This window comes from Girardinichthys multiradiatus, chromosome 11 (assembly GCF_021462225.1).
Source record: "Girardinichthys multiradiatus isolate DD_20200921_A chromosome 11, DD_fGirMul_XY1, whole genome shotgun sequence".
In the NCBI taxonomy this organism is placed as follows: Eukaryota; Metazoa; Chordata; class Actinopteri; order Cyprinodontiformes; family Goodeidae; genus Girardinichthys; species Girardinichthys multiradiatus.
This window is the reverse complement of record NC_061804.1, coordinates 37,328,923-37,356,864: the sequence shown is the minus strand read 5'-3', so window position 1 is coordinate 37,356,864 and position 27,942 is coordinate 37,328,923. Positions and strand designations below refer to the sequence as shown.

General features: G+C 41.7%; 2 protein-coding genes across 3 annotated transcripts in view; one reads left to right on the top strand and one right to left on the bottom strand.

Annotated features, from left to right (window-relative positions):
• The window catches only part of nrg2a (neuregulin 2a), a 115,286-nt gene extending 105,742 nt beyond the window's left edge, over nt 1-9,544 (bottom strand). Inside the window, exon 1 of the mRNA XM_047378918.1 lies at nt 9,095-9,544. Within this exon, the coding sequence (XP_047234874.1) occupies nt 9,095-9,506 (412 nt within the window). The 5' untranslated portion in view covers nt 9,507-9,544. The remainder of the gene's footprint in view (nt 1-9,094) is intronic.
• Nucleotides 9,545-17,300: 7,756 nt separating this feature from the next.
• puraa (purine-rich element binding protein Aa) lies at nt 17,301-26,822 on the top strand. 2 transcript variants are annotated; one of them, XM_047378308.1, is made up of 2 exons: nt 17,301-17,370; nt 21,415-26,822. In XM_047378308.1, exon 2 carries the CDS (start codon nt 21,504-21,506, stop codon nt 22,359-22,361), a length of 858 nt encoding a protein of 285 aa, XP_047234264.1. In that variant the 5' UTR covers nt 17,301-17,370; nt 21,415-21,503; the 3' UTR covers nt 22,362-26,822. The 2 variants fall into 2 exon arrangements, with proteins under 2 accessions (XP_047234264.1, XP_047234263.1); XM_047378307.1 differs by lacking the exon at nt 17,301-17,370 and adding an exon at nt 17,917-18,114.
• Nucleotides 26,823-27,942: the final 1,120 nt, after the last annotated feature.

Genomic DNA, 27,942 nt, shown 5'->3' with positions numbered 1-27,942 from the left:
CTGATAATAGATTGAACAGTACTCCATTAGATGAGATGGGATATTGTTTAATAACCTAACATTTCTCTAAACTTCTCCACAGCTTTCTTCCTGTCCTGTCTGCTTTGTTCCTTGGTATTCATGCTGCTGTTTGTTATCAAGCAAACCTCTGAATTTTTCACAGAACAGCTGTATTTATACGGAAATTAAATTACCAGTGTGTGGACCCTGTACAGGTGTATTTCAATTACAGGCATCAGTAGAGGAGGGTGAATGCAAAAGCATTCCGCACTTTTCAGATTTTAATTTGCAAAACGATTTTTACAACCATGCACCATTTCCTGTATAATTCATGATTTTGCGGTAGTTTCTGTTGGTCTATAAAATCCCAAAATAATACAATAAAGTTTGTGATTGTTATGTCACAAAATGTGAAAGTCCAAGGAAAATGAATACTTTGGTGTGTTGGTAGAAGAGGGTGTGACTGGAAAGGAAAGTGACCTTTTTTTCTGGTTCAATGTAGTTGCATCTGCAATCAATAAAAATGCTAAATGAAAAATATTTTATTTTAAATTGAGCGTTTGGCACTTACCCCTCCTTGAACCGCCACCTTAACATGGTGGAGGGGTTTGAGTGCTCGAATGATCCTAGAGGCTATGTTGTCTGGGGCTTAAATGCCCCTGGTAGGGTCTCCCATGGCAAACAGGCTCTAGGTGACGGGTCAGACAAAGAGCGGTTCGAGAATCCCTCATGATGACTACAGAATTGAGGCACGTGACGTTGCCCGGTACGGCGGAGCCGGGGTCCCACCCTGGAGCCAGGCCTGGGGTCGGGACTCGTCGGAGAGCGCCTGGTGGCTGGGTTGCTCCTCGCGGGACCCGCCGGGCCAAGCCCGAACAAGAGACGCGAGACCATCCCCCAGTGGGCCCACCACCTGCAGTGGGAACCGTGAGGGACCGGTGCAAAGAGGATTGGGCGGCGGACGAAGATGGAGACCTCGGCGGCCCGATCCCCGGATGCTTAGGCTGGCTCTAGGGACGTGGAATGTCACCTCGCTGGGGGGGAAGGAGCCTGAGCTGGTGCGGGAGGTCGAGAAATATTGACTAGAAATAGTCGAGCTCACCTCCACGCACAGCGTGGGCTCTGGAACCCATCTCCTTGAGAGGGGCTGGACTCTCTTCTACTCTGGAGTGGCCCGCGGGGAGAGGCGGCGGGCTGGTGTGGGTTTGCTTGTTGCCCCCCAGCTCAGCCGTCTCGTGTTGGGGTTTACCCCAGTGGATGAGAGGGTCGCATCTCTGTGCCTTCGGGTTGGGGAGAGGTCTCTGACTATCATTTCGGCCTACGTGCCGAGTGGTAGTGCAGAGTACCCGGCCTTCTTGGCGTCCCTGTTGGGGGTGCTGGATAGTGCCCCTCCTAGGGACTCCATTATTCTGCTGGGGGACTTCAACGCCTACGTGGGGAACGACAGTGACACCTGGAGAGGCGTGATTGGGAGGAATGGCCTCCCCGATCTGAATCCAAGCGGTGTTTTGTTATTGGACTTCTGTGCTAGTCACGGATTGTCCATAATGAACACCATGTTCAAACATAAGGGTGTCCATCAGTGCACTTGGCACCAGGATACCCTAGGCAGGAGGTCAATGATCGGCTTTGTTGTCGTATAATCAGACCTTCGGCCGCATGTTTTGGACACTCAGGTGAAGAGAGGGGCTGAGCTGTGCTCTGATCACCACCTGGTGGTGAGTTGGATCCGCTGGAGGAGGAAAAAGCCGGACAGACTTGGCAGGCCCAAGCGCATAGTGATGGTCTGCTGGGAACGTCTGGCAGAGCCCTCGGCCAGGGATGTATTCAACTCTCACCTCCGGGAGAGCTTTGACCAGATTCCGAGGGATGTTGGAGACATAGAGTCCGAATGGACCATGTTCTCCACATCTATTGTCGATGCTGCTGCCCGTAGCTGCGGCCGTAAGGTCTGCGGTGCTTGTCGTGGCGGCAATCCCCGAACCCGGTGGTGGACACTGGCAGTAAGGGACGCTGTCAAGCTGAAGAAGGAGTCCTATCAGCTGTGGTTGGCTTGTGGGACTCCTGAGGTGGCTGACGGGTACCGTGGGGCCAAGCGTGCCGCAGCCCGGGCGGTGGCAGAGGCAAAAACTCGGACCTGGGAGGAGTTCGGTGAGGCCATGGAGAAGGACTACCAGTTGGCCCCGAAGCAATTCTGGCAAACCGTCCGGCGCCTCAGGAGGGGGAAGCAGTGCTTCGCCAACACTGTTTACAGTGGGGGTGGGGAGCTGCTGACCTCGACTGGGGACATTATTGGCCGGTGGAAGGAGTACTTCGAGGATCTCCTCAATCCTGCCATCACGCATTCCCTGGTGGAAACAGAGGCTGGGGACTCGGGGTTGGACTCTTTCATCACCCAGGCTGAAGTTACCGAGGTGGTTAAAAAGCTCCGCGGTGGCAAGGCTTCGGGGTTGGATGAGATCCGCCCTGAGTACCTCAAGTCTTTGGATGTTGTGGGGCTGTCATGGTTGACACGCCTCTTCAACATTGCGTGGCGGATGGGGACAGTGCCTTTGGATTGGCAGACTGGGGTGGTGGTCCCCCTTCATAAGAGGGGTGACCGGAGGGTGTGTTCCAACTACAGGGGGATCACACTCCTCACCCTCCCTGGTAAGGCCTACGCCAGAGTATTGGAGAGGTGAGTCCGGCCGATAGTCGAACCCAAGCTTCAGGAGGAGCAGGGTGGTTTTCGTCCTGGCCGTGGAACACTGGACCAGCTCTATACCCTCTACAGGGTACTCGAGGGTTCATGGGAGTTTGCCCAACCGGTCCACATGTGTTGTGTGGACCTGGAGAAAGCATTCGACTGTGTCCCTCGTGATGCCCTGTAGGGGGTGCTCCAGGAGTATGGAATCGGTGGCTCTTTACTAGGGGCCATCCGGTCTATGTACAAGCGGAGCAGGAGTTTGGTTCGCATTGCCGGCACTAAGTCGGACCTGTTTCCGGTGCATGTTGGACTCCGGCATGGCTGCCCCTTTGTCACCGGTCCTGTTCATAACTTTTATGGACAGGATTTCTAGGCGCAGCCAAGGGCCGGAGGGGGTCTGGTTTGGGGACCAGAGGATTTCATCTCTTCTTTTTGCAGATGACGTGGTCCTGCTGGCCCCATCTAGCCAAGACCTACAGCATGCACTGGGGCGGTTCACAGCTGAGTGTGAAGCGGTTGGGATGAAGATCAGCTCCTCCAAGTCCGAGGCCATGGTTCTCGACCGGAAAAGGGTGGCCGGTCCTCTTCAGGTTGGAGGGGAGTTCCTGCCTCAAGTGGAGGAGTTTAAGTATCTCAGGGTCTTGTTCACGAGTGAGGGAAGAATGGAGCGGGAGATCGACAGACGGATCGATGCAGCTGCCACAGTAATGGGGGTGCTGTGCCAGTCCATTGTGGTAAAGAGAGAGCTGAGCCGAAAAGCGAAGCTCTCGATTTACCGGTCGGTCTACTTTCCACCCTCACCTATGGGCTTGAACTTTGAGCCATGACCGAAAGAACGAAATCCCAGATACAAGCGGCTGAAATGAGCTTCCCCCGTAGGGTGGCCGGGCACTCCCTTAGAGATAGGGTGAAGAGCTCGGCCATCGGGGAGGGGCTCGGAGTAGAGCCGCTGCTTCTCCACATCGAGAGGAGCCAGTTGAGGTGGCTCGGGCATCTATACCGGATGCCTCCTGGACGCCTTCCTCGGGAGAAGTTCCAGGCACGTCCCACCGGGAGGAGGCCCAGGGGACGGCCCAGGACACGCTGGAGGGACTATGTTTCTCGGCTGGCCTGGGAACGCCTTGGGCTCCCCCCGGAGGAGCTGGAAGAGGTGTCTGGGGAGAGGGACGTCTGGGTTGGGTGTCTCTGCTGAGTCTGCTGCCCCTGCGACCCGGTCCCGGATAAAGTGGAAGACGACGAGTACGAGTACGAGTACGAGTACGTTTGGCACTTAGTTTCAGGCAGCTTGTCAGAAAAATACATTTTATTCTCACTTCTTTAGTTAAATGTACAGAAAATACCCCAGAAAACACAGTCTGACAGACAGAAAATACTACTCTAGTTGCAACAAAGAGCTGAGCTTAAAATGTGGCATATATGAACAACATGTCCCATGTTAGGTCTTTGCTTTTTTTTTTCCTAATACATAAATATGTGACTATATTCTAATAGAGATATCCTCTCTTTATTTAACTGAACTAATCTTAATTTGATATTTTTAGTCCTGAAATATGTTTTATTTTTCTCCTCTTCTCTCCTTTTGTCTTTTCATATACACACAATCACACACCCACACACTCACTCACACACACTCACCCACCCCCCACACACACACAATGAGCTGTCATGGTCAGGCAAGACTGACTAAGTATGAACAGAAAAATCCTTAAAACTCCTAGAAAAACTTCAAAAGACTTCAGAAAGCCTGGACAGCTGTCGATCAAAACACTTGAAATAGCGAAAGTCTGATGCAAAAAGGTCTGGTTTCTTGGAAGCAACTTAAAAGAAAATTGATAGCAGTTTAAAACTTGTCAGTAGTATTTTAATAAAACTCAAAGAGCAATTAATGCATTATTTTTGCAAAGTAAGAAACAGAGAGCTTTCATTTCATACATCTGTAGTAAAACTCATTTTGTTGTAGCTCTGAAACACAGGGTGCATTTTACAGATGTTTTTTTGGTTTCTGGGCCTAGACAAAAATATTCAACATCTAACTTGACAGTATAGAAACACAAATGTATTAGCTAAAGTGAGGCTAACACAAGTTTTAATTCAGGAATGAAATTGAGGACAGGACAGACAACACAGTGCCTTGAAAAACTATTCACTCCCCTTGGCTTTTCACATTTGTCACATACCAACCTGTATTTTAAAAGTTTTTAAATCCTGTTTGATGTGATGGATCTTCACAAAATAGTTAGTGAAGTGAAATGAAAAAAATACACCTTTATGTAGGTGCTATGAAGCAACAAAAAAGTTCTGGTGCAACCAAATTCCTTCAAAAGTCATATAATTAGTAAAATGAAGTCCACCTGTGTGCCATTTTAGTGTCACATGATCTGTCAGTATAAACACACCTTTTCTGAAAGGCCCAAAGGCCACACCATGAAGACCAAGGACCTTTGCAAACATGTCAGAGAAAAAAACAAAACCTTTGATTTAAGAACATTTATTCCTAGGAAGTAGATCCCAATTTAAGATTTTTTTTTACCTAATTCCCAGTGGCAATCTTAGTCTTAATCCTAAAGATTAATCTAAAACACATTGAATTTAAGTATTTTAATGTTTGCTTTTTCATATGGATTAGTGTCCAAGAACTATAAATCAGTAATCCTTGTTTTGAGAAATAAATGTGGAATGTGATTAATGCATTGAAATAAAAATGAGAGAGGAAGATTTACCCTTTCTTTCTACAGCTGTGTCTTTGAAAAAAAAAAATTTTTATATTATTTGAGAACTGAGAATGTTAACTGGTGTAGGTCTGAAAATCAGTTTCCATTCAATCTGAGCTCAAAGTTGCAGCTGCTCAGCAGACCATGGTTGTAGCATTCTGATTCTCCTTTTAAGGATGTGCCATGCAGAGAAAGATATGTACTGCAAATAGTCCAGTACACCAAACACACTCAGTGCCAATGAAGCCTTGCTTTCAAAATAACAGACTGCCCTGGAAAAGGCATTTCTTTAATTGTAGCTCATTTATCTCTGAAAATTCTGCTGCAATTAAACTTTTAAACCCAATCACTCGTGCCTAGGGCAATGATACAACCCCCACACAATCACAGTTGTTTTTTATGATAACATCCTGAAGGGTCTTTTTAATATTTGGCTCCTTTGAATAAGACATCTGTGGTTTTCCCAAAAGCAGCTAAACTACTGATTGATCTGCACGAAGAAGGTGTCTACATCCCATTTGTCCATCTGAGATGAGCCCACACTCCAAGAGCTCAGCAAAATTTCTGCACTTGTGGCTTTTTCCTTGCATGAGTCAGTTTCAGTTACATTTTGCATGCAGTGGTAGACTGTGTTAAGAGCTAGTTGTTTTTTAAAGTGCTTCTGAGTACACAATGTTTCAGTCAGGTGCATCCAACATTCATTTACAGTTCCTCCCATGTTTGTTGGTGATAAAATGTGTAAACACTGGATAAAATGCTGTGCAATTCCGCACAAACAATTTAAACCTAGTCTCCCTATTCTCAACAGCAGGGGTTGCTTTCTTAACACACAGTGGTGCCAACCTCCCATTGACTGCACATGCATAAAAGCTATAAAAAACTTGTTCAGGGCACATCTGACAGATAAATTATATACTTTCTATCTGATATTCATGCGCTCCTTTTTAATGCTGCATGGGCAATTACCCATATGGGCGCATGTACACACAATGGCCCCATGTTGTTCCTTAACATTGACTTTTTCCCTCTAAAGAATAATCTACTCAAATTACTTGTTTATTTTGTGTCAAAAATATATTTGCTCCAATGAAAGATGAATTTCTGTTAAGGGTTTTCACTTATCTTTACCAGGGATCCTAATAGTTTTGGCCAGCATAAGATTTTCCCAGATTCCCAAAAGCTTTTTCCCCACAAAACTATGCACTTTAGATGCACTTTCATCAAACTGACTAGTATGTATTCTCAGTAGCTGGATAATCCTTTTCCCCCTAATAATGATGCACTTACCTGTCGCTAATTGTTTATTTTATGGTAGTCTTACTGAAAGCCACTACTTGAATAAGTGAATATTTTATAAAATATTAAGTTGTTGCTTCTATTCTAACTTTGGCATTTCGGGCAGTGGTTACTAAGTTTGTGTAAAGACAGGGAAAATGATTTCTCTAGTCTGGATTTGTTTCATATTTAATCTGTTGTGAAGTACCTGAGCTTCCTTTATCATTTCAGATTCTTCAGATTATTGTTTTCACCTCATTTTGCATGTGACTCTTTAGCCCTGGCATATTGGCTTTAATAACTTTACTAACTTAAAACTGAACAGTGATTTTTAAACATAAAGGTCATAAATGGCCGGGTAAAGCGCACAACCCATGGCAACAGTCCTCGACAAAGCCGTCATGGGTTCGAGCCCCGGCCCATTGACCTTTACTGCATGTCTTCCCCTCTCTCTTTCCACCCCATTTGAGCTTACAAAATAAAGGCCACTAGTGCCACAAAAAAAGTATTCATTCCCAATAAAAAATATTATAAAAGAAGGTGTTTATCTTTATTTTAAGCCCTCAAAATGAAATTGGCATTCTTTAACCATAACAAATGCACCGCTAGCATATAAAGCATTTATAAAACTTGAAAGGTTCTTACAATCTCTCCATTTGTGAAAACATCTCTTATCCACAAATTAAGTTCAAGTGACACCGTGGACACAGATTTAGTTGTGGATTCTGGCTAGGTTGTTTCAAAAATATTGGAGCATACAAGAGATTGTTATCACAGGCAGAACACAACCAGTACTTGCTGGAACTTCCTGCAGTTTCCTTAGTGTTGCTTTAGGCCTCTTGGCAATCTCCCTGGCCAATTTATGTTGTGTATTTTTACTTATTTTGCAAGAAAAGCCAGTTTTCATCACTGTAGTCCCATATTTTTTTCAGTTATTAAAAATAACGCTTCACTATAACATAGCATACCACAGTTAGGGTCAATATTATTTCTGCCCCAGTCATATTTAGATTTAACATTATTTTTCCTACCAAGAAGTTTGTTTCTGATTGGAAAAGAGACAGACGTCAAACATTATATTGTTTCCACTGGTATGTTGACAATTTATTTTTGGTAATGAACGACAAATCTTCCCTCAAGGCCTCAAATTGAAGTTCATACTCTGGCTGGGCCACTCCAAAAAGTTAATATTACTTCCCACACAAGAGATGGCAAAATAAAAAGATTACCTGAAACTTAAACATTTTTGGTATAACAGGATTTTTTTGTTTTGTTTTGTTTTTTTCTCCTGACCGATACCTTTGTACAATGAAACTAACAAATAAGCAAATCCTACTAGGTGAACTAGCTGAACTTTATTTCTGGTTAATCAAATTACCTTTAATTTATGGCAGCTGAGAGCTTCAGAAGATTGAATATTGAAATCAGATCAAAAGTTGCTTTAACAAAGTAGTTTAATAGTGTGCACACTTATGTATTACAGCTTCTTGTTTTCTATATTCCTTGCCTAACAGATGCCTTTTTGTGAAATTGTACATGAATAAAGTCACATTAAAGGGGACAAGATGGTCTCAGTGTTTGAAATCACAAAAACCTACCAGGCATGTGTAAACCAGGTTTACACATGCAAGTGGAAACTTTTTCTCACAGGCATGTGTAAACCTTTGAGAGCCCCTGTAAAAGTATTTGCAGACCCAATATAAATGAATAGATTTCAAACTATGTAAAACATAAGATGATGAAACTATTATTGGTAATAATTATGTAAAGCTGAGGCACTCAATTATTCCTGCCGAGAAGTACAATAGACACCTCTAGACTTGAAAGCATAAAGATGCATATGTGTAGGAAGGGCTTAGACTTCCAAATGCTTTAGGTATTAAAGCATTAAAGCTGGTGTGAAACTAAAAATAGCCTAGGAACCAATTTGCTGAGGACAGCGTGATTTTCTACACGTGACAGGCTACCGGCGACACGCCGCTGTCCCTGGTGCTGAAACTGCATCCGGTCCGTTACGTAGAGGTTTTCATCTTTATTTTTAAAATAAAATTCATTAGAGAGACATCTAACTTAAAATCCCGGATATGTTGAAGTTGCAATAAAACTTGGTTTTCTGGTTAAAGAATAATGTAGATAGCTGTAAAACTCATAAAACTGTAATTCCTCCCAAGCAACAGTACGAGGCGCATGCCAAGGCTAATTCAGTTTACAGAATGGGAGAGAGAAAGAGAGTTTGATTTGATTGTGTGGGCTATGGAAGCCTGCGAGAGTTAAAGAAACTGCTGCATAGGTACCTATCTAGTAGCCAGTGACTCCAAGCCCTTCTGAAGCCACGCACCCAGCACCGGGACCTTGGGTATACCTGTTAACACACTGCCCATTCTTCCGGGTTCTGGACCTCAGTAAGGCAACATGAACTTACCGCAGTCCTCACATAAGATCCTCCCAACATCCTTCTTTAGGTTCTTTCCACTTGTGTCAAGGGGCGCGAACGATGCCTTGAAAACCAAGGGTTCGTCCGTGGGGTCCATGAAAAAGATGTACTTGTGGTTCTTCTTCACTTTGGTGCACGGAGCCTCAGATCCAAATTCCCCCACGGTGACGAGCTGTTCTCGCTCCAGACCGCCGCTGTTCAGGGGCCAAACATCCAGCACTTTGACACTCACACGGTACGGCTCCGCGGACGCGTTCCCTGCAGGCGTGGACTGCACCTTGCCCTCGATCACCACGGCGGACCTGTAAGCCTGGTCCTGCAGGGAATTCAGACTCGGGGAGTAGCAGGCGAATGAGACCCCGATGACCAGCATGGATAAATGTACTGAATCAAGCCTCATGCCGCCTGCTTTGGCTCGGTGGTCGCTGGTCGCGTTGCGGCAGGGCTCTCTCGGCTGCGGGGCGATGGCGGTGGAGCTGGGTTGAATGAAGAGACAGCAAGTAGGCTCCAGTAGCACGGCAGCGCGGCAGACCTTGCATAAGTGTCCATGCCATCGGGATCCGCTGCTGTTTCCCCAAATGCTTTTCAGCGGGTAAAGAGCAGCTTTTAAACGCTGGCTTTTAAATCCAGTCACTGCTTCCTGCTAATGATAAGGCATTGTAAATGTTTTTAAGGAAGGAATTGTGGACCCCCTCCCTCCTTCGTTATTCTGCCATAAGACGACGCCACTCTTTATGTTTGCCCCCCAAAATTGCAGTGAGAAGGTGCCGCCGTTGTGGTTGTCCGTATCATCTGCAACGAAGGGAAGAGACGCAAAATGCTGCAGTGAAGCACAAGTTGGGGAGCCTGATCGCAAAACAAAAAGACCCGTTTCATTCCAGGAAAAAAATAGAATAATGATTAAAAAAAAAATAATAAGAAAAAATGGAATTATTTCTGCACGCCAGCTACAGCGTCAATACGCCGCCTTCCACCGCGGCTCTCTCTCCGCCTCCCCTACCAGCCGCTGACGGAGAGAAAATAAGACCGATCGCCAAGGGGCTCCAAAAAAAAAAAAAAAACGCAGGATAGAACAAACCGACGGACCAAAACAGTCTATCTCCCCCCTTTTAATACTGCATGTCAGTCACTCCATGGTGCTTCATCAGCTGGGATCTCTTGCTGTAATGAAACAAATGAAAATCCTAAATCCATGGCTCTCTCTCCTTACAAGCGCATCCTACTGTAGCCAAGCCATTTCGCCCCCTCCAAAATATCAAATAGGTTAACAACAGGAGAAAAAAGCAAAAATGAAGCCGCGTATGTAAGTCCAGGAAGTCGGGCGATGACTAACGCTGCGAAAGCGTTTCAGAGTCTTCAGGAGACTGTTCTGAATGAGTTTTGCGTCTCATCCCATTAAGTCATGCCCTGCATTCAGGTCACATTCGCCGCTCTGCTTTGGAAAAAAACTGAGGTTGAGGAATCCGCATTTAATCTACACATCTAATTTAGCCGCACAGCAAAAGTCCACAACTCAGAAAATACTGACAGTTTTAAAGACAATAATAATAATAATAATAATAATAATAATAATCATCATCATTATTATAAAGCTTTCCCTCTTTCCTTGTATATGTTTAACCCAGTTTTAGAAGTACACTTTTGCACAGTACTATAGCTACAAGCAACAGCAAGTATAATTATGTGTTTAAGGGATGTTTAATAAATGGTATTTACAAACTAACTCAGAGAATGAGGGTAAAGGTTTGGTTTGTGCCAAATACACTGCGGATACAGGACATTGAAGTGGCATTTCACAAAGAGCGACATCTGCCGACCACAATGGTCATTTAAAAAAGAGCATTCACACATTGAGGTAGCAGCTAATGTTACTGTAACACTACAACTTCTTCTCAGTGAAAAGTTAGATACATTACACAAAGAGGTAATTTGATAATTATAATTTGTATGATTACAGATTGCAGCTAATACAATTTAAGAGAAAAAATTTATACACAAGATACATGAAAATATTTTTTTAGTCTCCAACCTTAGGTCATGGCCTCAAGATTCTTGGGTACTTGACAGTTATAAAGCAGAGAATCTCTCTGCTTTACAGCCATCAAAGGGTGATTCACAAAACTTCATTGCTAAATAAGGTTGCTGTGTACAGTTATGTTCAAAGTCAGTGCAGCTGTTAACCAGGAAATTATGGAGTACTTAATGCTTCATTCTGCTGACAACCGTTAGGGCAATGCTGATTATATTTCCCAGGAGGAGTTGGCACCTCTTCAGGTTGGAGGGGAGTTCCTGCCTCAAGTGGAGGAGTTCAAGTATCTTGGAGTCTTGTTCAGGAGTGAGGGGAGAATGGAGCGGAGATCAACAGATGGATCAGTGCGGCAGCCGCAATAATGGGGACGCTGTGCCGGTCCGTTGTGTTGAAGAGAGATCTGAGCTGAAAAGCGAAGCTCTCGTGGCCATGAACTTTGGGTCATGACCGAAAGAACGAGATCCCGGATACAAGCGGCTGAAATTAGCCTTTCTCCGTAGGGTGGCCGGGCATTCCCTTAGAGATGGGTGAGGAGCGCGACCGTCCGGGACGGGCTCTGAGAAGAACCGCTGTTGAGATGGCTCCGGCATCTATACCAGATGCCTCCTGGACGCCTCCCTCAGGAGGTGTTCCAGGCACATCTCACCGGGAGGAGGCCCAGGGGACGGCCCAGGACACGCTGGGGGGATTATGTCTTTCGGCTGGCCTGGGAGCACCTTGGGCTTCCCCTGGATGAGATGGGGGAGGTGTCTGGGAAGAGGGAAGTCTGAGTGTCTCTACTGAGTCTGCTGCCCCCGCGACATGGTCCCGGATAAAGCAGAAGACGACCATTACAAGTACGAGTACGAGTTGGCACCTGCCCACACTGCTAAATGTACCAATACCTGGATACCACTGTGCTTGATTGGTCAGCAGACCTTCATGACCTAAACCTAAGAGACAATCTTTGTAGTATTGTCAAGAGAAAGACGAGAGACACTAGAGCTACAGCTCTGTAGAGCCACAGGCTAATCACGTCCATGCCATGCCACATTGATGCAGTAATTCATGCAAAAGGAGCCTTCACCAAGTTCTAAGTACCTTCTTATTCTTATTCTATTTTTTCTCATAAAAAAAACCTAAACTACAATAACTTGGTTGCATAAACACCTTCACTTTTAAAATAATGCTTTGCTAAAACAACTGTTGATTCATTTTCTGCATTCAGTCATTTTAATGTTACACCTGCAATTAATGAAAGGGAGTCTGATAAACGAGAAATTAAGGTGGGCTGCCTTGGCAGAATTTTCCTGACATTTGCTTATTCACATCTTTTAGCTAAAGCTATACTTTTTAGACTAGTTACAAAGGATCAAAAGGATCTCGTTGGATAAAGGTATCAATCAGGAGAAGAGTAGAAAAAATCCAAATCATTATTTACATATACATACTTTGGCACAGTAAAGACAGTCATCAATATGTGGAGAAAACATTGGAGAAGAGGAACAATACAAAAACTGGATCTTTCCCCAAAATTAATGAAAAGACAAGTGGGCAACTGGTTAGGCAGACTACCAAGAGGCTGACAACAAAAGTCAAGAAGCTGCATAAATTTCTGGCAAATACTGGTTCTGTTCCACATGTTACAATAGTCGCAACCATTCTATTTCTTTCTAGAAAAAGAGAACGGGTTGAAACATGGAAGCCTTTCTTTCTAAAGAAAACATCCAGGCTATGTTAAATCCCTTTAAAAGCTTGTGAGAGTGTGGTAAAGTCTTTAAAACCAAAAAAAAAAAAAAAACACACCTACAGGAAAATATGGTGGTGGCAGCATCAGGCTGTGGTGTTATTTTCCTATAGAACTGGGGGTTTTGTCAAGGTGAATAAGGGTATGTATAGTCCTTAATAAAGGTGAAGTTTGGCCCAAAACTTCCAGGTGTCTGAAAGCTTAAGATGAAGAGAAAGCTTATTTTCAGCAAGAGTCCAAGCTTCAATTGAAATCCACAAAGGAAAGGCGTCAACAGAAGGAATGGCAAGACTGAAAAATGAAATGCAATCAAATGTTGCTTCTATTATTTTAAGGGTATGCTCACTGATGCATGCAAGGTATTACAGCTTTTTTGATGTTTCATATTTTTCCTTCAAACAATGTGTTTGTTTTTCTACTCAGTTGTAAAATAAATAATTAAATACAAAAACAATTCCCAATTTTAAATAATTCTAATAGAGCCAATGAGATAAAATTTCCAGAGATGGGTATATTTCCACAACCAAATAAGTCCACACGCATAAATAAAATTATGGATAAAAAATTGGAAAGACTCATGGAAGAAGCATTAAATAATTATTTTCATAGATTTTCAAATTAGTTTAGTTTAGTTTATTTATTTTCTGAAACAGGCACAGTGTAGAATGTACATTAACCCCAGAAAGGAGAGATGCATTGTATCAGGTTATTCAGTGGGGAAAACAAGTATTTGATGCCAATTTTGCAGGTTTTCCCACTTGCAAAGAATGTAGTACTCTTCAACTGTGAGTGACGATATCTAAAACAAAAATCCAGAAAATCACATTGTGTGATTTTTAAGTAATTAATTTTCATCTTATTCCATGACATAAGTATTTGATACATCAGAAAAACAAAACTTAATATTTGGTACAGAAACCTTTGTTTGCAATTACAGATATCAGATGGTTCCGGTAGTTCTTGATGAGGTTTGTAGACACTGCAGCAGGGATTTTGGACCACTCCTCCATACAGATCTTCTCCAGATCCTTCAGGTTTAGGGCTGTCAATGGGCAATATGGACTTTCAGCTCCCTCCAAAGATTTCTGATTGGTTTCAGGTCTGGAGACTGGCTAGGACACTCCAGGACCTTGAGATGCTTCTTACAGACCCATTCCTTAGTTGCTCTGGCTGTGTGCTTCGGGTTGTTGTCATGCTGGAAGACCCAGCCATGACCCATCTTCAATGTCCTTACTGAGGGAAGGAGGTTATTGGCTAAGATCTCCTGATACATGGCCCCATCCATCCTCTCCTCAATAAGGTGCAGACGTCCTGTCTCTTTTGTAGAAAAGCATCCCCAAAGAATGATGTTTCCACCTCCATGCTTCACAGTAGGGATGGTGTTCTTGGGGTTTTACTCATCCTTCTTCTTCCTCCAAACATGGCGAGTGGAGTTTAGACCAGAAAACTCTATTTTTATCTCATCAGATCACATGACCTTCTCCCATCCCTCCTCTGGATGATCCAGATTGTCACTGGCAAACTTCAGATGGGCCTGGACATGTGCTGGCTGGAGCAGGGGACCTTGTGTGCGCTGCAGGATTTTAATTCATGGTGGCGTAATGTGTTACTAATGGTCTTCTTTGAGAATGTTGTTCTTGCTCTCTTCAGGTCATCGACTAGGTCCTGCTGTGTAGTTCTGGGCTGATCCCTCACCTTTCTCATGACCAGTAATGCCACACAAGGTGAGATCTTGCATGGAGCCCCAGACCGAGGAAGACTGACCGTCATCTGGAACTTCTTCCATTTTCTTATACTTGTGCCAACTGTTATTGCCTTCTCACAAAGCTGCTTGGCTATATACCTGTAGCCCATCCCAGCTTTGTGCAGTTCTACTATTTTATCCCTTATGTCTTTACACAGCTCTCTGGTCTTGGCCATTGTGGAGAGGCTGGAGTTTCTTTGATTGAATGTGTGGACAGGTGTCTTTTATACAGATAACAAGTTCAAACAGGTGTAGTTAATACAGTTAATGAGTAGAGAACAGGAGGGCTTCTTAAAGAAGAACTAACTGTTAAACTGTTTCCTTCCACTTAACTTTCCATTAATATGCTTAGGTACAGCATTCTTACAAGCCAGCTGCTTTAGCAATAATGTTTTGTGACCTACCCTCCTTGTGGAGGGTGTCAATGCCTGTCTGCTGGACAACTGTGAAATCAGCAGTGTTTCAAGGCCATAACATGGCCGTAACAGCATTTTTATAAGAAAAGTAAATTTGATTGATATTACTATGATCAAGTTTTCTGATAAACTGAATATTTGGTTTTTATTAACTGTAAGCCATAATAATCCAAATTAACACTTAACTCTGTGTAAACCAGATCTATGGTGGGGTTTAATTTATTTTTTTAATTGTCAGTCAGTCATTTTCTACCACTTATTCCATAGTGGGTTGCAGGGGAGCTGGTGCCTATCACCAGCAGTCTATGGGCGAGAGGCAGGGTACACCCTGAACAGGTCGCCAGTCCATCGCAGGGAAACACACAAACAACCATGCACACACTCATTCACACACCTAAGGGCAATTTAGAGTGACCAATTAACCTAACAGGCATGTCTTTGGACTGTGGGAGGAAGCCAGAGTACCCGGTGAGAACCCACGCATGCAGAAAGACCCCAGGCCGGGAATTGAATCCAGGACCTTCTTGCTGCAAGGCAACAGTGCTACCAACTGCGCCACCGTGCAGCCATTTTTAAATTCCAGCCTTCATTCTTCGCTTACCAGATCAGTTGTCCCGTTTCTTTTAGTTGACCCATAAACTAGGCAGAAATTTAGAGGAAACAAGGAATTTTAAGTTTTGGCTCCCAAACTTTGGAATACATTAGACAGGCATCTTTGTTTCCTATTTTCTTAAGTCTTAAAAACACATCTATTTTCAACAGCCTTTAGCCCAGAGTTGACATGGTTATTTTAATGTCTCTGTTCTGTTTTATGTTTAAATATCAGTTGTATGTGGTGATTTATCTCTTTATCTCTTTTTGGTCAAATTTGCCATTTTTTAAGTGTGATTCATTAATTAATTGGATTTGTACTTGTATACAATGGAATCAGGGTAGCTGTAGGAGCTAGTGGGATAACTTGGGGGACATCCCAAATGAGATTCTCCTTTGTGCCTCAGACAACCTAGCTAAAGTCAAACATTACAATATTTTAAACAAATACTGAATTATGTGTAATAATTCCCAACTGAAAACAAATTCATTGTAGGGCTCAAACATTTACAAGCCTCGCTATTTCCCGTTGAGTGCAGTTAAACTTGTGCCATCAGAAACTGAATTTGAATTTCTCAGACTGAATCAGTATTTGTGTTATTTGATATTAAATGCATTGGTTTGAAAATGAATTTTCCTTAATTGAAACTGAATTTAATGGTTTGAAACTGAATTCATTTGCTCTGAAAATGTATTTTGTTGAACTGAAAATTCAGTTTCTAAAATTCAATTTCAGTTCTAAAATTCAGTTTTTTGCGTCACACATCCGGGTCCTTGAAGCCACAGATTAATCAAACACAGATTCACCGATTCACGGATGTCATTCACTATTGCTGTGTCCAAATTGAGGGGCTGCATTCTTTGAAGGACGCATTTGTTGGCCGATTACGTCATTGTGAGGTAATGAAGTCTACAGCTTCGCAGGCTCCTCCAAATAGGACCGACAAATGCGTCCTTCTTTACCCCAGATATGAAGGATGGGTCCGGTGTATCCTTCGTCGGCCACCCTATTCCATGATTCATTGCGGGTCAAAGTGGATTGTGCTAACGGAAGTAGCAAAGCCTGGAGGAGAGGGAAAAGCTGTGAACAAAGTTGGATATATTGTGCTTTCTGTAAAACAAAATGAACTTGTTTTTAGACTAGAATGTAGCTGTGTAAACCTGAAATATCTGCTCGGTTTATCAAGATTTCGCTTAATTCCACACGTGCTCCGACATGTTCGGAGACGTCCGGTTCTGCTGCCCTGACACCGGGCTCACCTCGCCAGCGCACAGCTGACCGGGGGGTTGAGGTGATGAACCCTGAGAGAACAGCTGACTCCCGGCACGTTGTTTTCAAGCTCCTGCTGGGTTTCCCCAATGGATGGAAGTTAAAAACATATAATTCAGTCAGATGATATCTAATGTTGGTGTTTGGTTCTTTTATTTTTATGCTCTACAAATAAACTGATTTAAACATTGTTCCTAAAGTTAATATGTTAGTGTTTAAATTGTTACATTTTTACAAATAGATTTACAAATAGATTTTTATATATTTTTTTATATATGAACACAAAACTTTAACAATGTAAATGGCTGAATAATGAACAAGATTATAAAACAAGAAAAAAAGCCATTAGGGCTCCATTTGTTCGGCTTCACAACTCTGTGCTTCACCCTATCACTGTTGCTAGGCAACATAAGTCACGCTGAGGTAAAGGAAGGGGAAACGCAGACCGACATAACACCAGCCACACCATGCTGATCTGGCATGTTTAGGTAATAGCTACAGGTAGCATAAGTGTTACTGTTTGACCATCATTGTTTACATGACGCTTCTTATAGATGCTCATTTGTCTTGGTGATTGACGTTCACCAAGCTCATGTATGCTGCTGCTGCTGCAACTCAAAATGCCGTAAAGGAAGTTTAACCTGATGTGAAACGTAAATCGATGAATCTGTGTTTGATTAATCTAAGGCTATCCTCAAGGACCCGGATGTGTGACACAAAAAACTGAATTTTAGAACTGAAAGTGAAAGTAGGCAAACTGAATTTTCAAAACAACAAAATACATTTTCAATGCAAATTAATTAAGTTTCAAACTATTAAATTCAGTTTCAAATCAATGCATTTAATTTCAAATTACACAAATACAGATTCAGTCTGAGAAATTCAAATTCAGTTTCTGATGGCACAAGTTTCTAAACCTCGCTGTTACCATCTCCCAGTAAAGCCTGCAATTCCCCATTCCACCAAGGTGAGGCGCTCGTGCACCACTTTGCGTGTTGACATCAGCGGCACAACGTGCGGCGCTGAACTTGTGCGTGTATCGCTCACCGCGCCACGACTCGCCGTGTCTGGTCCATCTTGTGAATCAGGCAGATGCAGTGTTGTGTGCTGTTAAAGAAGCGGCCCTCCGAGCGTGTGTCCATGAGTCCTGTGCCTCGTCTCGCCTCCTGCGGCGCGCTGTCGAGGCTGTAAAAGGCTCTCAGCCCCGCAGTCTGAGTGGGAGGGGTGAAAAGGTAAGGTTACAGCAGGAAATCTATGTGAAACGATATTCTATGTGTACATGTCATTCGGGTTATTGTAGCCGTCCTGTCGAAGTGTCCTGACCTGCAACCGAGCATATGATAGAGCTCTGCAGAGTTTCCAAAGGATGACAGTCCAACATATGGCCGTGGGTCTGATCGGGAACAGCGACTGAGCTGTCGTCTGGAGTGACGCCACGCAGCATTTCAGTGTTGGGATGTAGAGCAAAACTTTGTTAGGAGATTACGGGGGCTGGCTTCCACTAACTGCAACAGAAACCTTCTTATTGAGCCTGCAGGCTGCTTTGGACCTAACGGAAATACTTTTTTCCGCCCGTAAGAAATAGCTCTACAAATATAGGGTGACCCACTGATAGTATGTGGATAAATTGGCAGGTGTATTGGAGCAGCAGATAAACGAGTCAACAGAACAACAATAAATACAAAATAATTAAAAAAAAGAAATGTTGGGTCTATATATCAAATAAATATACCGGACTTTTTCATCAAAATATCTGCTGATGTTTGGTTGTTTATCTGCCAAGTTTAGGTGCAGGGAGCAAAGAAGCGCGTTAAAATAAAACCGAGATTGAGCTTGAAAAACGTAATCAGCTGTTACTTTGGAATTTTGCCAGCAATTAGACTCCTGTATGTCACAATAGTACTGTAGAAACAAACAAAACAAATAAACAAACAAATAAATAAATCCCGCTCATTGCAGACTATGTTAACGTTTAAAAAAATTAAACTTTATTTCAAACGGGAAAATAATTCTCTGTAAAATGTCTATGGCCTTCGTAACTATGAGCATTTTCACGCAAGACATAATGTTTTATTAATGTTGTGCCTTCTTCACGGAACATTCTCCAAAACCACAAAGGTCTGGGTGGCATCCAATATAAAACGTGCTTAAAGGTTTTCACCATTTCCATAAATATAATATAAATAAGGTACATAATATATTAGAATGCAGTTTAGAAAGATAAATGTATACAAAACAATGTTCAAAAAATAAATTTAACAGAAAACGGGTCTAACCTCTACAGGCCTGCAACTATGCTAATCTCCCTTTGCATCGCAGAGCAGCGAATCTTAGAATTTTTTATTTAAGATGTCAATGTGTTTATTTAATTTATTTATGTAATTACTTAATTAGACTTATAGTAAAAATAATATAAATAATAAGCCACCAACTAAGATATTGTAAATGGTTTTTTTTTGCTCCAAATATCAATAATTATTTGCACTTAACACAAATTCTTCTGTTGTGTGTGGATTTTTTTGTATGGTTTGCTTTATTTATGGTTTCTTAGTAACATTTTTTTAAGTAACATTTGGCTCTAGAACGGTAAAAACGCTACATATCTGAACATTTAGCAGTACCTTATTGTCTGGGTTTTAGACTGCCTTTTATTCGGGACCTCCAAAGCACCGTTTAGAGGGATACATGAATATTCCTTTTTAACAGAAAATTCTAAATTCCTCTTTCATTTAGCCTATGTCAATATGCCTTTCAATGTAGCCTACTATGTATATGTATATATATTTTAAATGAAAAGTGATTTAAAATAACTAAATGTGGAATTGAGAAAGAAGTGAGGGCAATGACCACATAAATTGAGGTTTGATTAAGAAGGATGATCATCGTTTTTTTATTTTTTCCAAATTCTTCGTTTTGGTGTATTGATTTATTGTTATTATTTTGTTTTGTTTTTAGAAATATATTTTATTTGGACTTTGAATAAAGCAGGACATATCATTTGCCTGAAATTGTTTAAAATCCTCAAATAATAATTAACCTGTAGTAAATCTTGTGGTGGACCAATCTGCAAAACTTAATTTTTTTTTTTTTTTTTTTGTCTACTTACATTGTTCTTTTAAATGCTGCAGATATTTTTATTAGATTGGCTGAAAATGAGGAGTTTCCCTTTTAAAACTATTTCTACTTTCATGTCTTATTCATTGGGGACCTTTTTTATTTTTAAATTATTTGTGTTTTTTATTTTTTGTTTAATTTAAATGTCATAGATGTTCTAGTTCAATATTTAGGTGCGACTTTATGTGCAGACGAGCTCATTTGAACGCCGCTTTTATGGGCAAGTGAAAAGTTTGCGCACAAAAACAAATGTGCTGGAGCTAAGATGCGGGAAAGTGGGGTCATTAACAATAAAACGTTTTAAGGTAGAACTGTTGATTGCATCGTCCAACGCTTATTAGTTAGTTCAGACAAAAAACATATACTAATTACTTATCTCATTAGTAGCATTTGAATGTAAAGGCTTATATTCAAACTTGACCGTGCCTATTGGCTTCTGTTATGTGGCCTATACTGCACAGAAGGGCGTGGAGTGTCACTCAGTAGACATTTATACATAAATATCTGCCACATGAAGAGGTAGTGTGGAAAACGTAAGGCAAATTAGTCGTTAACAGTGTGCGTCCGGAGAGGAGAGAGGCCTCAGTGCTGATTAATTAAAGGGCCCCAGCAACGTGGCTTTTCATTCAGAGCTTGAGGGTGTAGATGACTGCAGATATCAAGGGGAGATCAAGTCGTGATGGCTTTAAAGTAAATTTAGACAAATCATTTTAAAAAATCCTTTTTTTTTTTTTTTTTTTCCAAATCGCACTTTCAGTTTTCAAGCGCAACTCTGCGTGCGTTAATAGAACCCAACAGACTTCTATAGTCACATTTGTTGTTTTGAATTGTTTTCCATCATTTGTGAGAAATGACTTAAATGACTCACTGTGGCCATACGAACCTTATTAAGGAAACATGTGAAGATTTATTTATTAAAAGATGGATATTTATATTTCCGTATAAGGTAAGTGGGTATCTGCTATAACCAGCTAGTCACCCAGGTTTCTCTTTGCTGGAAAATAAATGTAGGTCTAATTTGTGTAACAACAAACAGAATGAACAGTCAATCTCTATGTGATTTGAATGAGACCATGTTTTCCTAAATGTTCATGTTAGGTTACTACCTAGATAATTATTAATTGTGATAATGACTAATGCTTTCATATGATTGAAATGTCCCTTTATGTATAAAACAAAGCAAAGTTGTCTTTGTTATCCCACAGAGGGGAAATTCAGGAGAGCTGCTGAAACGGACTGATTGCTCGTGCTTTCGTAAAGTGCTCTGAAAATTCGAAAATGATATTGATCTGTGGAATTCGTCAGTTTCGTTTCACATCAGGGAAACACCGGGGGATGGAGGACACGGCATCAGTCTTCGGTCTGCATTAACGCTCCCTGCCTCTTCTTTCCTCGCTGTTTCATACCTCTCTGTGTAGATCTCGCGAGAGCTCCGAGCACGGTCTCAGCTGGCCGTGGCTTTGCAGCAGACGGAGGGAGAAGGCAGGCGAGGCAGGAAGGCACCATCATGGCGGACAGAGACAGTGGAAGTGAGCAGGGAGGAGCGGCCACGGGCCCAGGCTTCGGCTCCGTGCACCTAGCGGCAGGAGCGGCGGGCTCGGCTTCCGGGCTCCAGCACGAGACGCAGGAGCTGGCGTCAAAGCGGGTCGACATCCAGAACAAACGCTTCTATTTGGACGTTAAGCAGAACGCGAAGGGCCGCTTCTTGAAGATAGCCGAAGTCGGGGCCGGCGGAAACAAGAGCCGCCTCACACTCTCCATGTCCGTGGCGGTCGAGTTCCGTGACTATTTGGGGGACTTCATCGAGCACTACGCCCAACTAGGACCGAGCAACCCTGGGATGGTACAGGACGAGCCCAGGCGGGCGCTGAAAAGTGAGTTCCTGGTCCGAGAGAATCGGAAATATTATATGGATCTGAAAGAGAACCAGAGAGGACGATTTCTACGGATCCGACAGACCGTTAACCGGGGGCCCGGGTTGGGATCCACGCAAGGCCAGACGATCGCTCTGCCCGCACAGGGACTTATTGAGTTTCGCGACGCTCTGGCTAAACTTATTGACGATTACGGCGTAGAAGACGAGCCCGCGGAGCTGCCCGAGGGGTCGTCGTTGACTGTGGACAACAAGCGCTTTTTCTTCGACGTCGGATCTAATAAGTACGGCGTGTTTATGAGGGTGAGCGAGGTGAAGCCCACCTACCGCAACTCTATCACGGTGCCCTACAAAGTGTGGTCTAAATTCGGGAATACTTTCTGTAAATACTCCGAGGAGATGAAGAAGATCCAGGAGAAGCAGCGGGAGAAAAGGGCATGCGAGATGCAGCAACAAGAGGAGATGCAGGCAGACGATGGAGACGAGGATTGATAATGGAGAAAAACGTGCAGGAGTAATGAAAATAACAAGATAAATTCATGTTAAAACTCTACTGTATAAAGAAAGAATCTAAAGATTTTAACTGTAAAGGTTTATCTCCAAGGGAGCATCACACTCAGTATAGGAAACCTCCACAACCTGACAGTTATGACATGTTGTCACTCATCGCTGGATGTTACCCCCACTTATCACCATTAATACAGTAACAGGCTGCTAAACAAAGTAATAACATTATATTTGAACATTGATTCTTACTTGACAAACAATATTGAACGGAGTGTTTATTTCCCTTATTAACAGAGAACTTTTGTACCAGTTCAAGCTATTGTTAAACCAGAAAAGAAAAAAATATTTGCAATGTTCAAATGGAAATAGGGGTGGGGGGTCCTTCACATGTGAGCTAATGACTTCAGCACAAAATAGATACTTTAATTTTTCAAAAAAAAAAAACTAAGCAAAATTCCAAATCTTTGTAAAAGGTTGTCACATGTACTTGCCATCCTATTTACCTTTACCTGTAAGTAGAGATGTGTTTACACATAAAGCATATACGAGGGCTAGGCCTGCTACGAAAACTGGTTAGATGTCATGCAGTAATATAAAAAAAGGAATATATAGGCATTTTCATGAAATGATATAAGTGCTATCTTTTTTGTGCAATATTCATTGCAGATAAATCGATTTTTATGGAACTGTTGTCAACAGCTGTTGACAAGGTTGTTGCTAGAGGCTTTCAAAGAAGTATAGATATTGTAATTTCTCTTTCTTTTTTTTTTTTTTTTTTTAGCTAAAACTGTTGCCATGAAGATGGATATATTATAGGCTACCATTCTATGTCGTCGTTGATGCAATGTGTTAATTTGAAAAGGTACTATAAGTGTTTTTGATAGAGGTAATGCAGTGACAACATGTAGCAATTTGCCCCATTTGCAAATGATTTAGTAAGACTCACGCCCTTACACACGAGCTGTGTTAATTGGCCCCGTTTAAATGCAGAGAAGCATTGAGTGAAAGCAGAGATGCACCAATCACGATTTACAGCATTCTTTGAAATCCGACCAGCTCATTTTTTTTGGTTTGCCCTTTAGGCCATAATAATAAAGTAGTATAAAAGTGCTGCAGTTTATGAGCTCGTAGTTTTCATCAGACGTTGAAGGTATTACACGTTTTATTTAATTTTTTTGTACGTTCCCAAATTATTATTTAAATCAACGTAAATGCAGTTTGTTAATACGTTTATTGCCAAAAATGGTGAGAGCTCTTAATTTTGATGCATGTAATGAATAGAAAAGGTGTTTATTTTATGACTTGCTGATAAGCAGTCAGCTGATCGAGGCAAATTCGGCCGATTCCGATCGATTGTTTGGTGCGTCTCTAGACTAAACAGAAGCTTTTGTCGTCCTGTTTCGTCATAACAGTGGAGATGCATGAATCAGGCTTTTCTTGGCCAATACCGTTTTCTTTAAGCTCTGACATGCTGATTCCAATTCTGACCATTTCTTATTTTTGTTTTATTTTCTAAGGACTAGAATATAAAAGAGGAATAAATGCCTCAGCTTCTTTGAGTTATAGTTTTGAATCCAACATAAAAGGAAGAAATGACAAGAGCTGTGTTTCAAAGCAAATGTCCCCTAATATTTATCAGATTTATCTATTTATTATTAAACAAAAAAGTGAATCAAAGTACATGTTGTTGGTTGATGCATTATAGACCGAAAATGGTGGAAGTTCTTAATTTAGATGCATTTAATGAACAGAAAATAATCAGATGTTTCAATATTTGACGCATCGATCACAGATCAGCCAATCGGTGGAAAATTGTCCGATTGGTGCATCTCTACCCAAAACAATGACTTTTTTGTGACCTTGTGTTATAAACCTAAAGAGGCATATATTTCTGGTTTGCATTGTCTGACCTGCCGATCATTTCTCATTTTTATAATCTTGTTATTTAAGGACCATAACACTTAGGAGTGAAACAAAACGGTACAAGTTCTTTGATAGATGTAGTTTTGAATCCTGCTAAAAAAGCAGAAATGACATTATTCCTATTTAGGTTCCTGTGATATTTAATAGGCCCACACTTGCCTCAAAGTATGTGTTATTAGTTGTTAGAGGGCAAAATTGATTGGGTAATTGATTGGTGCATCTCTACCTGAAACGGCAAGTTCTTGTTATCTTGTTAAGTCATAAAAGTCTAAATGGTGCCAAGGAGCGCTGTTGCTGCATGTTAACCTGCACTATGTGAGAGGTTTCATTGTCTCCCAAAATATCACGATTTATGACCCTTTTGTATGTCTGCCTATGAAGTACGAATCTCAAGTTAGAGCACCTAGTGGTTCCTATCCAAATGCTTTGGCGTAGTTACAATGGAAGATGTTTCAGAAAAGAGGTTGCAAATGGCAATCAGAAGATCAGTTTTGGTTTAGCGGGAGCACATTACACCCCCCCCCCCCCCACCCCCTCCACACCTGGCTCAGCTGAGGGGGTCCAAATAACTTGTTGGTGGCTGTCAAAGCTTATAACTAAAAGTTGTAAGCCTGAGGGGTTATTTTGGATGCACGCTTGCAGCTTTACTTAAGATTTATAAGCCCAAATATCTGCCTGGGGGCGATTGAGGGCAATCTGATCTAAATGTACATAGTTGGGCTGCCACTTGGTAAAAAGACTGGCTCTGGAACCAGTTCAGTCGCATCTCATAGATGTTCGATAGCAGTTTTGTAAACTCTTGTCAGTAAACTCCAGAGAAACTGGCAACAATCAGATTATTTCAGATTTACCTCATCTTTGATTTAACTGATTGCTCCCACCTTCCAATTGACTGGAAACCAGCAAAACTTGACTGTCTTTTCTTTGACCAACTTATTTCCGGGATCCTCTTGTTTAAGCCTAAACAACACCTGTACGGGGGAGCATCCACCTCAGCATATAAAACAACCCGGTGCCTTACACACTCCGCATGCTTATACGCTGGCCTGGTGCTTTGGATCGCAGTTTTGGCTTTTCTTCATCTTCTTCCAGTTTTGCGTCTCGGCCCCCTTGTGTGCTAGCGCACGACTTGTGGTGCTAAAAGGGTTTGCTGCAAACCCAGGGAGCAGAATTCTTAACTCTTTTTCTGCTGCCTTCCTTTCTTCCCTATAACTCCAATGCCATCCCTATTTAGCCATCCAGGTATCGGCCTACATGTAAACATGGACGGGGGTGGTCACCTAGATGCAGGAGGATGCAGAGGAGCAGGCCTGTGTCTCGCTGAGCGAGGGCTAATTGTGTAAAATAGGAGCTTGATGGAAAGCCCCCCCCCCTAACTTGAAACGCAAATTTTCCAACAAAACAGTTGTGTGGCAGTCAAACAGGAAAGTGAGCATAATTCTTTTTTTTCTTTATATAATTTAAATGTAACTACCTTTTCAGCATTATTCCACTTTATTTGCAATGTTTTTGCCCATAAAAGACATATATCTATTTTATTTTTGTTTCCCTGTGCAACATTTTATCACTGTGTGCAATATCGTATGTGCCAATGATGGCAATATATGTATATCAATTAAATATATGATTATTATTTGAAAAGTATGTGACTGAATTCCATGTCTTTTTCTCATGAAGGAGTCGTACGCCTTTATTTGCACTCGAAGCTCAACCCTGGAGATAAAAAAATAAATAAACTAGCGGAAACCAAGGTTCTTCGCAGCCTGTTGGGTCAAGTGGTGCATATATGTGCTTAAACTTGAAACACTACATCCTTGCTGGTAGTATGCCCCTCTGTAAGAAAAGGGTCGAATGGTTCCTGTGGGTTGATGAAGGTAGACTTTAAACATCCAAATGGAGGTTTTGATTTTTATTTCTTGTTTTAATTGAAAAAAGAAGAAATCTCCATTTTTAGCTTTAAGCTAAGAAAAGGTGCTTTAGTCCAATCCTCATTAAGATATATGGTAAACTGTCTTCAGTGGTTGTTGTGTGTAGCACTTTGCTTTTCCCAGGTTAATGAAACGCCTGACCAATACTTGTTTAAACATGATCTCAACAAAGAATGTCGTTTGTTCTCTCTCTCTCCTATGTTGCCTCTTTTTTTGTTCAGAGGGTATATATGATTTGCGCATTTGATGCATTAAATATAATTTATGTACATTTGACAAATTACAAAAGAAGAAGAATACATTTATTTCTCCCACCGAGGGGGAAAAATATCTACATTCAAAATGTATGTTTTTTGTGTTTTGTTTCCTGTGCAGGAGAGGTGGGGAGCAAGAAAAAGTTTATTTTTGATGTAGTGTTGTCTACAATGTCTGAATCTGCGTTTGCGTTGATACTAATTACGAAAGCTTAATTTTACAGCCTCCAACATGCAAACCTTTCAACTATTTAATGACTTGTGTCTTCTTGGAAAATTTCAAAGTACTGTATATGTAATAAATGCCAGGCTGTAAAATAAAGCATTACTCTGTTCTCTAATCATCTGGACTGACTGAGCTTTGTGGTCCTCTGCACCAATCCTGTTTCTAAGGGTTTTACTATTTAACCCTTTAATGCCTAACATAAGACATAATAGTAAAAAAAAAATACATATGTTCTCTCTTTTGACAGAACATCAATCTTGATTTATGATCACATTGATAAATTATATATTGACAATTTTCAATAGACAAAAGTATTTTACCCTTTAAATTTAAATGCTTCATTTAAATGTAAAGATTTTACTAATCACCTTTTTTTTTTTTATTATGGGAGAAAAACCTTCCAAACCAGCATGGCTGTATGTAGGGATAAAGTAATCATCCACTGAACCTTGAAACTAGGAGTGCTACCCTTGGTGATAAGTGGTAATGGGTTTGTTATTGTTGTGGAGAAAATTTGGCCCTCTCTTTTCTGCAGAATTGCTTTAATTAAGCCACATTGGATGGCATTTGAGCAGGAACTCCGTATTTAAGGTCATGCCACTTCATCTCAATTGGGTTTAAGTCCAGACTCCAAAACCTTAATTTTTCTGTATGTGCTTAAGCTTAAGGTCTCCAACTTTTGGCTGGACATTCTCCTTCAGGAATTTTTGGTATAGAGCAGAAACAATGGTTAATCAGTTAGACCAAGCCATCCAACAAGTCCTAAGGCAGCAAAACAGCCCAGACTATCACAGTACCACCACCATGTCTGACAGTTGGTAGTGTTTTTTTTTTCTTGAGTCCTGATTAAGATGTTTTTGGTTGACGGTGGTTTTTGCCGTAGAACTCTCCATTGAATACAATCTCTGAAACTTTAAGTCACAAAAACTAGCTTTAACTGAGACATGGGATGCCTGCAGTGCGTTAGATGTTTTTTGACTTCCCAAATAAGAAAGTCTGTTATTGTTGTTCACTTGAATTCCAAAGCCTTACCCATGACTTTGTAACCCTTTCCAGACTGACAGATGATGTTGGCTTTTTCCTAGTCTGTTCTTGAATTTCTCTAGATAAGGACATGATGTGCTGTTTTTTCATGTCTTGTAGCCTACTTCATGTTGAAAGAAAGGTTCTTGTTTAAGTGTATTTTTGACTCTGCATGTCATAATCAGACCTGCGTGAGGCTAGCAAGACTGATG

Excerpts from the sequence above, each read along its gene's own strand:
- puraa (XM_047378308.1), top strand. The coding sequence starts at position 21,504 with ATGGCGGACAGAGACAGTGGAAGTGAGCAGGGAGGAGCGGCCACGGGC.